The sequence below is a fragment of the Heterocephalus glaber genome, unplaced genomic scaffold (assembly GCF_053883595.1).
Source record: "Heterocephalus glaber isolate CG9 unplaced genomic scaffold, H.glaber_assembly_v1.0 deba00001429, whole genome shotgun sequence".
Classification (NCBI taxonomy): domain Eukaryota; kingdom Metazoa; phylum Chordata; class Mammalia; order Rodentia; family Bathyergidae; genus Heterocephalus; species Heterocephalus glaber.
Window position 1 is genome coordinate 17,851,281 of NW_028258294.1, and position 18,799 is coordinate 17,870,079.

The 18,799-nt window shown below is 34.8% G+C and overlaps 1 protein-coding gene across 11 annotated transcripts in view; it reads left to right on the top strand.

Moving 5' to 3' along the window:
* Window positions 1-18,799, top strand: part of Cep126 (centrosomal protein 126) — a 101,299-nt gene that overhangs the window by 20,927 nt on the left and 61,573 nt on the right. For 10 of the 11 annotated variants that reach the window (XR_015451633.1, XR_015451634.1, XR_015451635.1 and 7 more), the window contains 3 exons: window positions 2,111-2,222; window positions 10,621-10,819; window positions 14,220-16,362. Coding sequence is in view for 8 of the 11 variants with exons in the window: in XM_004870802.3 (XP_004870859.1) it covers window positions 2,111-2,222; window positions 10,621-10,819; window positions 14,220-16,362 (2,454 nt within the window). In the remaining 3 variants the exon portion in view is untranslated. Of the gene's footprint in view, window positions 1-2,110; window positions 2,223-9,334; window positions 9,417-10,620; window positions 10,820-14,219; window positions 16,363-18,799 lie in introns of those variants that run through there. The other variant, XM_021249018.2, reaches the window with a different exon arrangement.

An 18,799-nucleotide genomic window follows, 5' to 3' on the forward strand; every position in this document is an offset into this window, starting at 1 on the left:
AGCTGAGATGCCATCTCATTGTATTCTACAATTAAATATCCCATGGCCTGAGAGGCTGAGGCAGGAGTGTCACCGAGTTCAAGGCCAACTTGGACTGCATATTGAGTTCAAGGCCATCCTCAACTATACTGTGAGACCCTGTCTCAAAAAACTAAAAAATACACAACAAAAAAAACAGTGAAGTCAACTATATAGTCAAGTATACATATAGTTATGTGACTAGAGAGCAATGCTTTTAAATGTACATCTTTATACACATGGCTATCCTTTATCTACATGCATATAAGAGATATATAGGATGTAAATTTATCAAATATATTAAATCAATATTTTAAATTATTGAAGATAGTTGATGGAGACAGTGGAGATTTATAGGGGTTAGGATTTCAACATATGAATTTTGGAAGAGGCATAAACATTAACATGATAGCATACTCAGTTTCCAACATGAGACTTTATTGGTGAAATTAATAGCCTATTGAATAGCCTGATGTTAAAAATGGGAATTTTTGTTGAAATTAAAGGTATTTAAGATAAGTGGATTTTCCTGAACATATTTTAACTACCCCCTATACTTGCAAGAGCAGAGAATAAGGGCCAGGGATTTAGTTCAGTGGTTCCACTGCCTGCCCCACAAGCGCAAGGACTCGAGTTCGATCCCCGGTACCAAAAAAAAAAAAAAAAAAGAGCAGAGAATAAGAATCCAAGGATATGTATATCCTTTACTCTTAGGGGTGGCATCTGAGACCACCAATAAAGACCCATGTTGGAAATTGAGTATAATAATTAGAAAAACAGTCAATGTTTGCTATGGTGTCTCTTCCAAAATTCGTATGTTTAAATTCTAACCCTTGTGGTGATGGATAGTAAAAGAGACCTTTGGGATCTGATTAGATTATGACTTTCTCATGTGTGAAATTAGTACCTAAAAGAGATCACAGAGAGCTACTTAGCCCTCCAATAAGATGAGAACACAACTGAAAGTTACCCTCTGTGTGGAAATGGGCCTTGATCTTGGACTTCTCAGCCTGTGGAATTGTGACAAATAATTTCCTATTATTTAGTAAGTTACTTTGTTTGAAGTATTTATTATAATACCCTTCAAGAATAAGATGCTACCTAAAGCTTGATAGTCACTGTATATGTCGTTTATGATTAGAATATCAGCAGACCATCTCACAACTCTCTTCCCTAGCATATTAAGTCATCACCAACTGATTAGGGAAATGAATCGCCTCTAGAATTTGAGTTTGAATTAATCATCATGTAATAAATATACTGAAGGGGGCCGGAGATTTAGCTCAGTGGTTCCATTTCCTGCCTTGCAAGCGCAAGGTCCCAAGTTCAATCCCCAGTACCAAAAATAAATAAATAAATAAATAAATAAATAAATAAATAAATATACTGAAGGCTACAGGAGAAGCAATATTCTTAAAGCAAGAAGATGAAAGAGAATATTTGAAAAGCAAAAGAAATGAGTGTATTGAACATCAAACTGCACATTAGAAAGCTTTGGGACAGTGAATACATACAGGAGGCAGGTTTGGATTAAAGGCTGTACAGAGCAGTGTGTACATAAATGTCCATACTAGTTCAAGAGTTTGAACAAGTTACTTGGCTTTTCTATATCTTGTTCTTCTTAGCTGTAAAATTCAAATAGCAATGGTCTCATAAGCCATAGTGAGAATTAAATTAGTTCATACAGTACATATAAAGTCCTTAAAATTAAGGCCTGTAACAGTGAATGTTTGATAAATGTTAGTTTATATTTTCCCTTTTATTCATAGGAATATTTATAAATTTTGTCAGAAATTTATGGGACTATGAGGTCAAATATAGAGGGTTTTATATGACAGAATAAAGAGTGTGGAGATGTCTCAAAGTTTCTTTTTTTTCAGGTAATTCTTAAAATTGGTGATGAAAATTTCCAAGAAATATTTTTTCTTTTGAAAATTAGATGTCAAATTTTAATATTTATACTATTGTAAAATATTTTCTTTGTACAAGTGGCTTAAAGTACTGTTTTATCCATTGAACAACTAAATTATATATAGACCATTGATGATAGAGTAATTCTTTATTGTTTGATCTTTCTTTATGATCCTCTTAGTTTTCCAAAAACCTATTCCTCCATTAGAAGAGGCCCTCAAACAAATTCAAGAATCTAACTTGAAATCAGAAGTACACCTTCCCTTTGCCCACAGACCAACAATAAGCCATAGGTAAGTAATTTATTATTACTATGTATAACTATCTGTATATAATAATCTCTAGTGACTAAATTTGTGGACCTGTTCATCAGTTACTCCTCACCTGTGTGCAATGATAATAATATTTCAATTTACTTATATAAAGATATCAATACTTCATAGAATAGATTATGTTGCTATTTTACCTTTGTATAACATTATTCCATTTTTAGAATCCCTGTGGTCAATTATTCCCTTTATTGCAGCTAAGAAAAAATTAATTTATCCTCAGTCTTCAATAGACTTAAGGAAAGAACTCATGAAATAGAGAACTCCTCAACAAAGCTTTGGAGAAAATGGAGTTAATCATGGAGAAGTTGGGTAGATAGCTTTACAGACAAAATAATGAGCATGTGTAAAGGCCAAGGACAGTAGAAGGGATCATATATTACAAGAGTGACAATTTGGTTAAATCATAGAGTGCAAAATACTAACACCTTTTGTAGATGTGAGACTGTAAAGGTAAATGCATCTATATGTTAAGGACTATAAACTTTATCCTAGAGTTTAAGAAAATTTTAAGCAGATGAGTAAAATCCAGATTTATAAAACATATCATTCCAATCCAATGAGAACTTTTTTGTAGATAATTGAAAGATAAGACTATTTCAACAAATATGGAAATTATATGATCTAGAACTCAAGAGAAATGACAATAGATGCAGTCCTGTGATGAACTCTAGAGAACAACAACATTTAAGAGGTGGAAAAAGAGACGCCTGCAAATAGAAACAGAATTATTAACACAGGACTAGAAAAGGGTAGTGTTGTAGAAACTAAGGAAGGATCAAGTTTCCTGAAAAAGAAATAGTTTGCAGAGATCAAATGACTTCTAAAGAATCAGTGAATTGGGAACATAAAAAGTTGTGTCTGTCAGGATCCTGGCAGGAAACAGGAGGCACATTTTAAAAGATTGGGTGAGATGTTAATAAAGAGGGTATGAAGCCAACAAAGGATTGTGACGTCCCCCAGAACTGTCAGCAAAGTCAGTGTTACCAATACACACCTGAATTGAAAAGAACTGTAGTTGTGAAAGAGGGCTGATAAATGGAATCCATGGGCCTAGGTAAAGGAACATAGCCACTGCTAAATCAAGCATAGCAGGGAGGAAAACCAGAGGAATAAGTACCAAAAGCTGCTCTGTCAACATCCTGTCTCGTGCTAGTGTCATCCATTAGCCAAACTCAGCCATGAGTCTGAAAACAAGTTAGTATTTAGTCTCTGTAGAATGCAGTCAAGTGGGAAAGTGTAGAAAATGAATCTGGAGAAGCAAAGACAGAATATCCAGACAGAAGCAATGAGTTCACTGTATTTCACAACAAAAAAGTCACTGGCAACTTTTGACAGCAATTTCAGTGGAGTGGTAGGGGCAGAAAATAGATTGCAATGAGTTGAAAGAAATGGAAAGAAAGAAAGATAAGTGTAGCTTGCCCATGAACATAAAAGAGTTATAAGATAATAACCAGAAGAAATGTAGGGATGAGATATGGTCTTTTCCTTTCAAATGAGAGAGATCTTACCCTGTTTAAACATGAATGTCAAAATGATAAGTAACAGAAATGCAGTCTAGAGAGGTTGAGTAGGATAAAAAATATAAAATGAGTCAAGTACATACTCTATGCTATACATTGAATATCTTGGGTTACACACATGAATGAGATATAGTCCTCTGCCCAAGAAGGGTTTGCAGTTACATGGTAACCCCATGTAACAGTAGTTACATTAGAACTCATATGTAATACTGTATTCTGGGGGCTGTTATAGAATTATTAACAAAGTGATAAACACAAAAATTAAAAATATTGTGAAGAATGAGTAAGAAAGAATTGTCTAATAAAGAAGCATGAATTGGGTTTTAGGAATGTATAAGTTAGAGGGTTATAAAAGACACAGACCCTAAAGGAAATGGAACCTGTTTAGAGGGGCAGGAGTACAGGTTGTGTTGCTAGTAGAACAGGAGATTATCTAGAATATTAACTGAAATCGTATTTGAGTTTATACATTTAGTCAAGGAGTTTGAATTTTATCCTATAACTGATGGAGAACCAATGGGGATTTTAAAGGAGTGAATGATATCCTCTTTATAATTTTAAAAAGATAAATGGTATGAATGATGGAGAATAGAGTAGATAGAATTTGGAAGCCTGAAGACTAGAAAGAAAATTATTGAGATAATATAAGAGATATGTCATTAGTGCCTAAATTAGAATAACACTATTATGGTTTATTGAAGAAAAATAGATCTAACAAAAAATAAAAAGATAGGGCTGAGATGTAGTTCAGTGGTACAGTGCTTGCCTAGCTTATACTGTGGGTTCAGTCTCCAGTACTACAAAAAGGTATATAATAAGTATTTTAATCACTTTCTCATCACTGGAACAGAATATCCAACACCAAAAACTTAGAGGACAGATTCATTTTGGCTCATATTTTCAGTTCATGGTCAGCTGACTCCAAGGCAGATGCAGCATGATGGAAGGGCTTGGGTGGATAACAGATGTTCATCCCATGGCATCCAGAAGCAAAGAGCCAGCGAGGGAGATACACCCTTCTAGGTCACACCCTCAGTGGCCCATGTCATGTCTTCTGACCAGGCCCCACATCCTGACAGCACATTGAGCTATGGATTCATCAGTGGATAGTGCCCCCATGATCCATTCTCCTTCCAAAAGCCCCATCTATGAACACATGAGACTTTGGAGAACATTCTAGATCTAAACCATAACATCCCACCCTTTGCCTCCACAAAAGTCCGCATGTCCATCTCTTTATGAAAAAATGTATGTAGTCCATGTATATGAGTTGCCAAATTCTTAAACAGTTCCAGTATTGCTGAGAAGTCTAAGTCCAAAGTCTCCTCTGAGACTCAAGCCAAACTATAGCTGTGAGCCTAGGTAAAAATTTAAAAATTAAGCAATGCTGACACAACAGATATTTCCATTCCAACGAGAAGAAATGGGTATAGAAAAAAATGAGGCCAAAGTAAGACTGAAACCCAGTAGGGAAAACATTAAATCCTACAAGATACTGGGGATAAATTCTCCAGTAGAGAAAACATTAAATTAAAGCTCCATGTTCAGTACCTGGGGCAAGCTATGGTGAGATGTGAACTGTAAAGGGATTGGGTGGCCTTGCCCCTATGGTTTTGCCAGTTGCAGCCCTTGTGGCCTCTGGGATTATGAGAGACAAAATGAGAGGAAACTTCAGATAGAAGGAATAATTAGTGTGTACAAAAAAAGCATGAAAGGCCATGTTGTGCTAGAAGAACGTTACATGATTCAGCTTGGCTTATGTGTACATTGAGAAGAGTTGTGGGCAGATAGGTTAGAAAGGATGACATGAGTTAAACCATGAAGAGCCTTGTTAAAAAATTCATTCTAGATACACTTAGTGAAAGATTTGAAACAAGCACACATTTATATCTCAGAAACAGTGCCAGAGTGGAAAAAAAAATAGGATAAGACTAAAGGTGTGGAAATTCAAGTAAAGTGGTATGTAGGTAATAAAAATGAGGACTTCGTCTTTTTAGAATTTTTATTAGTACATATTTGCAGTACATAATGATTACATTCATCTAGGAGAATTGGTACATGTACATAACACATCTTGATTCTTTTTACTTCCCCTTTCCCTCCCCTACACCCTCCCTCCATTTCCTGTGATATGCTATTTAGGAGAAGCTGGGCATGGTGTCACACACCTGTAATCTCAGCCCTCTGGGAAGCAGAGAAAGGAGGATCACAAGTTTGAGCCCAGACTGGGCAATTTACTGATTTAGTGAAACCCTGTCTCCAGACTTAAAAACTGATGGGAAGTTAGTTCAGTGCAAAAGCCCTGGGTTTAATCCCCAGTACCACAAAATAAATAGGAAGATAGACAGATACTGTAATTTTTACAATTATTATATTACTTAGTTAATCACAGGTGTTCCCATTAATCATCACACATCAACTTCATTGGATTAAGAAATGTGTAGCAGGAGGCTGGGGCTTTAGTTCTGCCGCCTGCACAAGGTCCCAAGTTCGATCCCCAGAACCAAAAAAAAAAAAAAAAGAAATGTGGTAGCAGGTTAGTAGAGCACGCTCCAGGTTGTGTCTGGGAGGGTCATGGTGGCAAGGCCTTGGGTATTATATGTGGTCCCTCACCTATTCCTGTCTGGCACTGTTCCCCTGCTGTGCTCCCTGGCTGCATGAACTGCTCTGCCATGTCCTTCCACCATGATGTGCCAGCCAGCTGACTATGAAAAGAATCCCCCCCAAACTGAGCTAAACTGAACCCTTCCTCCTTCAAGTTATGAGTGTCAGGTATTGTGTCCAGCAACAGGAAAGCTTACTATTATAGCAAGCAAAGCAGTACATTGAAGTGGGAAAAGTAGAACGGAAGAGCACTGTGGTAAGGAACAAATGCAAGTGTAGGCAATAAAGGCAATATAATTTAGACTACTTTCTGGGAAAGCTTATCTAAAAAAACTTGACAAACAATGAAAAGATGGGCCCTAGGGCTCAAGGGAAATTTAAGCTGAATTAAAAAGTTCAAAACAATTTAGTATAGAAGTAATATGCATTTTTGATACAGGGACTCTTCACTTTCAGGTTTCTTTTTCTGTCTCTCAGTTGTTACACTTTGTGTTAATCAGATATTTTCAATTTTTAAAATGCCTCTTCTGCAGTAAATGAAATCATAGACTTGTTTGTTCAATAATGTTCAGTTGCTTACACTCTTAGAAGAGTTAAAATGTCAGAAAAACTGAGTTCTCTGAAACAGATAGTTATCGTGACAGCAAATCTGTTCTAGATCACTAAATATACATCATCTTTGTTCTATGAAAAGTCATCTTCAATCTGCACTAAAATACCTAGTTTTCATGTTACTGCAATATATTATTATGACTGACTTTATGATAGCTAATATCTGTCTCTGTGTGCATCTATACCATATGTATTGGAAACAAAAATATATGCAATCTATAGAGAAAACAGTATAATTTCATTATTTCAAAGTTGCATTTCTCTCCACACATAACTAACAGTAGTAAATAATGTATATGAAAATGTTTTATAAACTATAAATGCCATACAAATATGAGATTTATTAAGGTTCAAATATTAGGTAATTAAAATATACTTAATGCTTGCAAATATTACCAATATTAACAAATATTACCACATTAAAATACATTGTCAATAAAATATAAACCTGAAATATGTTAATAAAGTGATACCAAGAAATGAAATTTCCAAAGAAGCAGAGGTATATCAGTACTCATGAAAAAATGTCCTAATGTGGAAAATGCTAATAGTAGATAAATATAGTTTAAGATATTGGTAATGTGATCACCTAAAAGAAAAACTCTATGAAACAGTAGAGAGCATTTATGCTTAAGCCTCAAGAAAAATCAAAGAATATATTTTTATGAACATAGAAACTGTTTCCAGAAATAAGAAAGTATAAAAATATTAATAAAGGACTAAAGTTTAAAATATAAGAAGTAATCAATCTTCCATAAGAACCAAATTCTTATCTCAGAATGCACCTTCACCTTTCTGGCAGGTACAGGGTGAAAAAGGTATATTCCCCCCCATATTAAATACTGCTTACTCTTTTTTACAATAACATTGTTAGATATCTATCTCCAATATCCATGTATTTTTGGTGAGACAGCTGATTCTGGCCACATGCTGCCCTGAAAAGTCTGGCTGGAGATGAGCAGTTGTCTATTTGACCTCTACTTGCCCTTTGTACCATGTTCTACATCAGATTTTTCAGTCCATATTCAAGTATCTGTATGGCTAACAGACTTCTAAAACTACTCTGAGAAAAAGAAATAAGAAAAAAGGAACATGAGTCAACCATGTACATTTTTCAGTTGCGGTGAGAGCACCCTGGTTGATCAATGGAAGATCATGCATGGACCCTCAGAACAAAAAATAACATCTATCAAAAGTCTAGAGACAATCCAGTAAACCCAAAAGTAATCTTAATAAGGCTGTTTCTTCCCACCTGTCCAAATGCTTTTCCACCTGTGCAGATCCATTCCTGCCTGTCCGGCTGTCTCCACACCTGATCCCTACTTATCTGATCAGCTATCTTCTTCACGGGCCCCATTACTGTCCCACTATTCCCAAATTCTTCCTAGCTACCCAACTGTTTCTCCCATGCGGCAGCCCCATACTCTGCCTTCTGTCCCCTCTACTCTCCCAAAGAGCTTTTTGCCTCCCCCATCACTGTGTTACCCAATCAAATATCTTCCTCGCCCTCCTGCCCCAGTTACTTCCAGCTTTTCTAGCAGTTTCCCTCGTCTACCAGCCCCTATTCCTTCTGGCCCACCTGATCATCAATCTCATCCATCCCAAAGTTCTCTATTCGTTCCTGATCCTGACTCACAGAATAAGTTATTTTACAAAGCTTTCAGACCTAAACATTTCCTTCCAGCACAGCGTTCTACCCCGGCTACTCTAATGCCTGCCCTTATTCATCGTTCCCTTCCAGCACGACTGGTTGATTCCCCAGCCCCTTTGGAAGCTCTCCCTGCTTTGAAGCCTTCTTTATTCAGTCATCCCCTTCATCAACCAGTCCCCAGTCTCTCTGATACCACTCCATTCCCTGAGCATCCTGCTAGATTGGGTCTTTTCCAGTCAGGTCAGCAATCTCTCTCCCAAGCCACATTGTCAAAAAACCCCCAGGCCTTTATAGATCATCCACCTGCCTCAAGTATTTTCCATGCATCTCCTTGTCATTCTCCATCCTCTTCTTTTACTTCATCTCCTTCTACTTCCACATCCTCTTCTTCACACTCTGTAGTGTTTTCTTCTTCTTCATCTGTTCTCTCCTCTCCTTCACCTTCCTCTTCTACTTCTCCATCTCTTCCCCCTTCACCTAGCCCTCTTTTGTCCTCTCCTTTGGATTCATCTCCTTCTCCATATTTGCCTCCAACTTATTTAGCTTTTCCCTCTCCAATTTCTCCTGTTTCTACTTCCTTTATGATTTCTTCTTCCTTTCCCCCTATGCTTCATTCTCCCTCTATTTCTATCTCCCCATCTCCTTTTATTCCTATCCATCCTTTCAATCCTCCTCACTGGGGGAAGAAAGTAGAGAAAAGAAGAGAAGAAAGTGGAGTAGAGAAGAAAGGAATAGCGAAGAAAAAGTTGAGAGACGACAACTTTAAAGGTAAATAAATTGAGTTTATTAGATATTTTGTAGATTTAGCTTTGTTTTATTTGGGAAGGGTGACCAAAGGGGAAAGATTATATAAGAGTAGGGAACTATAAAAGGAAGATACAGAAACATACCCTTAATGTTCAGGCACTTGTATTAAATACACTCTTGCTCTCCTTGATCTCCCTGTAATAACAAAGAGATAGTAATCTGATACCATCAATAATCATTAACTTTGACTATTTCAGTCTGTCCAAATAAAGATATATATGGGTATTGGAGATAGGTATATATCATATGTGGCCAAGTGTCACCTTCCAAACATATTTATACTTATTGAATTGGGAATAACTTAATTGACTTGGGAATAAGTAGCCTTGGAATTCATGCTACTGGCCATAGTGCAGCAGCAGTCAGTTATATGGTATCTTCATCCCCATCCTATTCTCTTCCAAAATCTTTCCTTAGTTATTTGTTTTTCACTTTGTATATAAACTGAAATGTAACATATTATAGGTTTGCAGGTAATACAAAATTCTTAATAGAAGATGATGTCGTGTGCTAATATTCCGATGATATTTTGGCACACTAAAAGTAGATATTAAAGATACCCTTTCTGTAGCATAAAAACTATGCTTATATTCCTGATTATATTCCTGAAACAAACTAAAACAAATGTGTACACTCTTCACTGAATAAGAGTCAAGCTTCCAAACCCAGATAAGGAGAGAGGAAATTCCTGCCTACCCTCCCAAGCAGTTTTCATAGTTTCTATATACCTGAATCTTCAACCAACTCTTTAGGATATAAGAATACTTGTTACTCATGACATCAACTTAGAACAAAGGGTAATACCGAATATGATTATCCAGATAGGAATGCTTGTAAAAAAACTGAAGATTGACTCCACACATGTACAGGAATTATTTATCCCTATTCCAAATGACAGAAGAATTAGATATAATAATCAAAGTCATGACTAATTGGGCATTCCTACATGAAGGTGGAGTTCTTTATTGGCACTATAATCTCACAACCATTTTTATTCTACTATTGATTGCTTTAAATTACCATTCTACTATATCTATATATTTCTCCAATATCCTTATATGTGATTATCTGGACATATACATATATACAAAAGTGTCATTTATATATTTATAGAAATAAATTAATTTTAATTAAATGTACTAAATTTTTTATGTCTGATTCACAGAGTTATAGATTCTACTTTGCCTTCAGCATTGTCAAAAAATGATCACAGGCATCAGAAACATCTCTTATCCAAAATCAATTGGGATACAGAAATGAAGGAAAACAATATGGTAAACCTAGCTACAAACAAAAATGTGTTCCAGCTTAAACTGGAGGAAACTCAGAAGCTCCTAGAAGATCAGCATTTAAGCAGTTTGCAAGTATGCAACTATATGTTATTAATACTTTAATTTCTAGTAATAATTCTTCCCCACTTTTCAGTGTTCACTAAAGAAATGTATGTTTTTAGCTAAGAGTAGGCCATAAAAGAAAGTGTGGATGAATCAGTACAAATTTAACATAGATATTTGAAAAAAAACTTAGTTTTGTTCTTACTTCTTTTGCATTTTTTCCTCTGGTTCTATTCTTTTTTATCCATTCCTTCTATCTCAAAAAAATACGCTTTATTAATTTTATGTTCTCATAAACATGAAAGTTATTTGAAAGTACAATGTAATATAAGTATCATTAGAGCCTGTAATATAAAAACAACCTGGGCCGAGGATTTAGCTCAGTGGTTTCATCACCTGCTGTGCAAGTGCAAGGACCTGAATTCGATCCCTGGTACCAAAAACAAGGGAAAAAAAACAATCTTAAGATTATAATATGTATAGTAATTAGGTTCTTAATTGAAATATTGCAGGATTAGCTACAAATGATATTTCTAGTCTGTTCCTTCTAGGGTATTTACACTGTTATTTTTTCCAAAATTAGTATAGATTTCAGCTGATTTTTCTACATGTTCCTGCACTTTATTTTTATTAATAATTATGAGGATTCTTAATAGGTCAATGTCAAGATTAAATTGGCCTGATTGATCCAACAACTAATCAATAGTGACAAGGCTAAGAAAGAAAAATGAGATTTCTGCTGGCAGTAAAATATGACTTCTTACCAAAAATAACCATAATTCTGAACATAACATATGAAAAAACTGTTTTTAGACATTGGACATATACAGTACAGGATATGATGTTGAAAAGGGGAAATAATTAGGTAAGCCTCATGATCTTCCTAGAATTTCAACTTGGACATATCCTCTATATAAACCTCAAAAAAATATGAAAGTGACCCATTTGTCTATATAAAAAAAAACTTTTTTTCAAGCTGTAAAATCTAGAAGTGCAATAAGGTAATGTTCACAATGTCAACAGTCAATCAGAATTTACTAGATATATAAAGAAGCAGAAAAATATGAACCATAGCCAGGAGAAAATTAGTCAATATAATCAGACACTGAAATGGTAAAGATGATGGGATTAATAGACAAAGAATGTAAAACCATTTTTATAAATATTTTTCAAAGAATTAAAGTAAAAATGGATATAATAAAGATAATTTTTAAAGAACCAAATAGACCTTGTAGATATGAAAAACAAAACATCTGAAATGAAAATTTTACTGGAGGGGCTACAATCATTGCAGGGCAGGGAGATGCACATATTTAAAGACATAACAGTAGAAATTATCTGAACTGAAGTACTGGAAGAAAAAATACTGTAAAAAAATTAATAGTGTTAGTGACCTATGAGACAGTATCAAACAGTCAACACATTTAATTAAAATTTCACAAAGGAGAGGAAGGGCCAGGGATTTAGTTCAGTGGCATAGCGCCTGCCTTGCAAGCGCAAGGTCCTGAGTTCAATCCCTGGTACCAAAAACAAAAAGGAAAAGGAAAGGAAATATGTATTTAAAACTGTGGCTGAAAATGTTCCATATTTGATGAAAACTATAAATCCACAGATTCTAGAGACTCAACAAACTCCACAAAGAATAAGTGTACATGCACACACAACACATAAGGGCACGTTAAATTCAAATTCAGCTAGAGAGAAAAAAAAGACATGTCTACAATACAGATCAATACATTCTACATATGTGTGAGAAATCAGAAATGTTTTTAACTGTTACTGTTACATGTTCACAATTTATTGATTGATAAATTCTGTGGAATTTATGCTGAAATAATGTTGAGAATGTCTTGACTTTATGAAACTTATTTGTGCTCAATCTCCAAAAAAGGAGTCATTTTATAAGTCAATAGGTCTTGAGCCTAAATCCATATTACAATTACCTGGGGAATTTTTAAATATTAGTAATGCATGGACTCTATCCAAGTATTAAATGAACTAGACCCAGACATAGGTATTTTCTATAAAGTTCCTTATGTGGCCCTAACTTGTAAATAAAATTGAAAACATTACTACAGACTACAAGATTGGCTTTTATAAAATGGATTTATATCCCACTAACAGGAAGTTCATATCAGGGTCACAAAGCTTTTAGAAGACTCACTCAAGACCAGTGAATGTTTCAGGAAAAACTACAATTTGTAAATAATTATTTTTCAGAATTTTACTGGCTATTATGCAAATAAGAAACTCCATACACTGAATAGAATATCAATAACAAAAATTATTTTCTGAATGTTCAACATCACTGGTAATTCAAGAGATGCAGATGAAAACAACATTGAGATTCCACTTCACCCCAGAAAGAATGGCTGCTATCAAGAAATCAACCAATAACAAATGCTGGCAGGGGTGTGGGGAGAAAGGAACCCTTCTCCATTGCTGGTGGGAGTGCAGACTGGTGCAACCACTGTGGAGATCAGTATGGAGATACCTCAAAGAACTAGGACTAGAGGTCCCATTTGACCCAGCTATTCCACTGCTGGGGATCTTCCCAAAAGAATTAAAGGAATCATACCACAGCGATATATGTGCACCCATGTTTATAGCAGCACCGTTTGTAATAGCTAAAGCTTGGAAACAGCCCAAGTGCCCATTAACTGGAAACTGGATAAAGATGTGGCTTTTTTATAAAATGGAGTACCACTCAGCCATAAAGAACGACAAAGTAGAGACATTTATAGCTAAATGGATGCACATTGAGGCCATACTCTTAAGTGAAATAAATAGGACACACATGTGTAAATACCGAATAGTTTCTCTAGTGTGAGAAACTGAAAGCGTAAATAAGGATTATAATTATTAATATGAGTAATTAATAATTTGAAATAGGAAGAAAAGGTCCAAAGGGGTAGGAGAAGTGGGAGGGGAAGGGGAAAGGAAAGAAGGGAAGGGAAAAATTATGAGAAAAGGAAAAAATGGGAACAAAGTCTTTGTAAATAGGAAAGGTTGGAAGGGGGAAGGGAGGACAGGGAATAGGGAAAAAATAAGAACCAAGATACATCATGTACAGGTACAAGCACCCAATGATAAATGTAAACCTATTGTATACCTAAGCTGTACCAATAAAAGAATTTAAGCAAAAAAAAAGAAAAGAAAACATTTTCTAAGCTATAACTATGGCTAGAATAACTGGATAGTTACTTTAGGAGTTGAAATTAAAGCAAGCATATTTCATTATAAATCTATATAACCCTCCTATTTTTTACCCTGAGGACTGACCAGTGCATAGATACAAATTATTTCTACATCTCTGCTGTTATAGTCGTATGTGCTGAAGAGAATTGGACTCAGTAACAGTTGTGTGTGATTAATTTTACTACTTAAAAATGTCTAAGGCATAAAACAATGTTCTCCCTTTTTTTTCTAGAGATTTTGTGATGAAGTTAAGCAGATAACCAATTCTGAAACCCTTTCGAGTATAGACAGTCTTGAGGCTGGAGAGCATGAAGAAATATACTTAGCATTTAATAAGGAGCCTGCTACACCAATCCAACAGGATTCTGTTTCTCTCAAATCAGCAAATCTGCAGTCAACTAATCTAAACCACTTTGATGAAGATAAACTGTCCTTCTCTAAAACTCAACATATAAATGATTGGCTTACAAATTTAGATGCTCAAAATACTCAGCCTGTCATACCTTTCTCAGATATTTTAAGTAAATCTAGTGTTTTGTCTTCATGGGAACATTTTAATAATAAAGAACAAAATCAGTCTACTTTATGTAGAACTGTAGAAAGATCCACAAGTACTACTAATAATTCAGTAGCTTCTGTATATAGTCCACCCGTAGTTGTACTAAATAAAAAAACTGAAGAAAACTCTGAAGTTAGCACTACGAAGACAAGTGACTTCACTTCTGGAGCACTCAAAAGGGAGAAGCCATTAGTTACAGAGACCCCAACATTTAAATTCAGCAAAGCCTGGACCACTCCAGATTCTCAAACCCAGGAGGTGTCTACATTTTCAGACCAAGAGAAATATTGTCAATTAACTCAAGAAAATAGAACTGCTTCAGTACCTACTTCATTTGTACCAATGGCGACACCTTTAGTCCTGCCATTTAATAGACAGTCCGCTAGGCCATTAGCAAAGAGCAATATACACATAAAAGAAATTGACCCAGTACAGTGTTCTGATAAGCTAGATGAATTAAAAGATGTTAAAGATGAAAATATAAAACATTTTAATTATGAGAAAAAAAAGTTGCCTTTATTTTCTGACAGTTTTCAAGCTGCCCATATACCTCAAAATTCTGATTCAAAAGATAAAAACCAAAATATAACTGAAACATCAACATCATTATGTAATAAAATTTCTAATTATGACTTACTTGATGAGCACAAGAAAATGAAATACAACATTTATGAGAGAAATGGTGTGAAATTTCTTAAAAGTATTTTAAAGAAAGAATCTAAATATGAACATGATTATTTTAAGGCACTAATTATAAAGCAAGGCTTTAAGTTCAGAAATCAAAAAGCGGCAGCTATCAGAGATAGTATTGAATTAACAAAGGAAAAAGAAAAAGGTGCAGAAATCCTAAAGACTACTAAAAAACTGAGGTGGTTTGATGAAACTATTCATATGGGAAGCAGTGCTGAAGACACTCACTCACTGAAGAACAGAACAGGAATAATTCGACAGTGGCCACAACAATTCCATACTCAAAGTGGTGCTGGCAGCAACATAATTAATGGTCCCGCTTGTGCTGTAAATTCTGCTGATAGAAATAAGTCCGAGGACATCTCTGAAAATGTCTCTACATTAGGAGGATCTGGAAAAGATCATGTGCCTTTGAACTGTTTTGTACCCTCAGGTTATAACTTTACTAAGCAAGCCTGGCCAGTCTCCAAAGAAGAAAGTGTAAGCCCTGTACATAACAGTGACTCAAAACCTCAGAAAAGCAGGCCACAGAGAGATGAAGCAAAAATAATTAGAAGAACAGGATCTGCAAAAGTCCAATCAGGATTTATAGATACAAAGGGAAAAGGCCCTATCATTCAACCACAATCTGCAAGCAAAGCCAATGCCTTTATACAAGCTCAGGGTAAACTAATCATACCTCATCCTCCTCCTAAACCTGTATCAAATATTAGAAGTAGTAAAAATGTTCAAGTGTCTCAGTGTCAGTCAGTAATGCCGCAAAATTCTCGAAACATCATTACACATGACTGTTTTAATTCAAAATATGTGCTTCCCACAGAACACAGTTTCAATCATTGGAATCAAGAAAGTAGTCCTCCACTCCCAGATGCTTGTTCTGACCTGGTCACTGTGATACCAGCTTTACCCTCTTACTATTCTTCCAAGTGCCAAACTTTAGCAAAAACAAATCATTCAGACAGTACTCAAATGATTGCCCAGCAAAATGGGACATTATATTGCACCCAAAGAACCCCTGTTTTTGAAGAAAGTTATCAGTCTGTGACTCTTAAAACTACTGAGAAAGAATCTATTCCCTCATGGAAAAAAAGGAATACTATCCTGCACCAAAATAAGAGGGCCTCTGGTAAGAATAAATTTATATCTTTTTATAGATAAAATGTACAGCCTTTTAAATTCACCTTATTTTTCTTGAGGTATGTGGACTATATAAATATTAATATTAAATTACAATTTAATCATAAAGAAATAATTTACTCTTCTTGACATAGTAGCTAGTTTTTAAAAGAATGTCCCAACCTGTACTCAATTAAATTTAGAAAGTTTTGCCAGCTTCCATTTTGTCCATGGTTTTTCTTGTTAATTTAAAAAGAGGACAAGGAACAGGATCTGATTTTTGTGCCATATTATTCTGGGTCATTACTATCGTAGTCAAATTTTTCTGTCAAGGTAAACACAGTGAAAGATACTGCTTCAATTATCCTAAATTGGTAAATAAATGTAATGGGTAGTATATTCCTTTATTTTTCTTAAAAATTACTACTGGTAATTAAATTGCTGTAAGCTCATAATAGATGTAACTTAATCCTCCCATCTTTTTTTTCCTAGTGCGTGACAGCTCTGCTTGTATCTGTTTATATTGGTTTTCATGTACAGAAACCCTAAACTTTTTTGAAAATTAATTATCTCTAGAATGCCATTGTGTTTAGTAGCTAGTTTACTCTGCACTTTCTTTCTCTGGAGGAATGGACTAGAAAGCCGTAAATATCCTTACCAGTAAGAACCAGTTGTCTATAGAGAAATAGGACTGGGGTTGGAAAGAAGGAAAATAGTTAAGAAATTCTTCTTTTCTAAAGGTATGAATAAGTATTAGAATATAAAAAGAGCATTAGTTTAAAACTTAATATTTAAAGTCTTCTTCAATTAGACCATGACTTTTTAAGAACAAAAGACTTTTTTGGCTGTTCATTACTGTATCTCCAGATCCTAATAGTACATGACACTTAATAGGCATCCAAACTTTTCTTATATTGAATGGATACAAACAACATTTGCAAATGGAAAATTAAGTGCAAAGACTCATCTAAAAATCTTCAGTGCTTGTCTACAAAAATTTAAATTTTAAAAAAATTTTTATCCACTCATTTCACAATGTAACTTTAATTTTTACAATACTTCCAAAATATGAAAGTTATAGATTAGATATTTACAATAAAAACTATATTACTTTTTTTTAGTTTGTTCCTACTCTCTGTCAAAGTACTTTACATTTTTGTCTCATTTAAACCTTACAGTAACCCTGAAAATTAAGTTCTTTAAACCCAACTTTGCAAAGAAAGAAGCAAAATTGCCCAAGGTTAAGAGCTAGTAAACAGGAGAATCCAAATCTCTATGGCTACAAGTTCTGTACTTTTTCTACTAAAACCATATAACAAATGATTATTAAACAAATATATATCAGACTCTGAGCTAATCAAGACGAAAATATTAAGAAGTTTAGTTTCTCAAATAGCCTGTGTGTTAAAGAGTAGTATATTAAATTCTCTCGTTCTCGGCCGGGGATTTAGCTCAGTGGTTCTGCTGCCTGCCTCGCCAGCACAAAGTCCCAAGTTCAATCCCCGATACCAAAAAAAAAAGAAAAAATTCTCTCATTCTCTAATAAAAGAATGTGATATATATGTTCAACTGAAGAAACCAATATTTTCCTGTCATTTAATTAAAGGAAATGATTCTCTCCAGGATCTTTATATAAAACACACTGTAAATGTAATGAATTTTAGCTATGTTTTTACTGAGATAGAAATATTCAAATTGTGTATATTTCTTATCTCTTGCTATAGTGATTATACTTAAAAGATCCCAACTGTACTAATTACTTAGCAGTCAGTCATCCAGGATTTTTTCCAAAACTATTTAAATATCCAGCATTTCAAGTAAATTCTTTGATAATACTGAATTGTAGTCCTGTGATCATTCATTCATTTACTGTATTTTCCCTACTCATCTATTTGCCAGCTAATTTTTGTTCTCACACTCTTATGTATCCAGAGTTGACAGTTGCAGAAAGCATCTTTTTCTCTATTAGTACTTCCACTTTAGCAGCACTGTCTAGGAAAAACTATTTGCAAGAGGCCCAGGCCATTCAACTGTATCACCTGCTGATGTCTCAAGTCATTTTCCCCTAAAGATGATTCTGACATCTGGTTCAGTCTTCATTTCCATTCAGTCTTTGCCATCATACTAGATAATTCAACACTCAGATGAACAAACAATCTAACATGCTGATCTCCCTCAATCCTTTTTTGTCTTAAGCAACTGTCTATATACTCTTCTGCCTCGGGTATCCATCCTGGGCCTTTTCAACATCCATAACTTCTCTACTTCTAAAATTAGTAATTCAGTCATACTCTCCTCTCTGACTACACTCTCCCATATTTTTACTGTTACTTCTACCATTCTTCTATCTTACTGGGATTGTAAGGGGTTTTTTTTCTCTCTTGTTCCAATTCATCAGGTCTCTCTTCCAGCTTAGATGTAGTGGTCTATTGTTTCAATAATTCTTT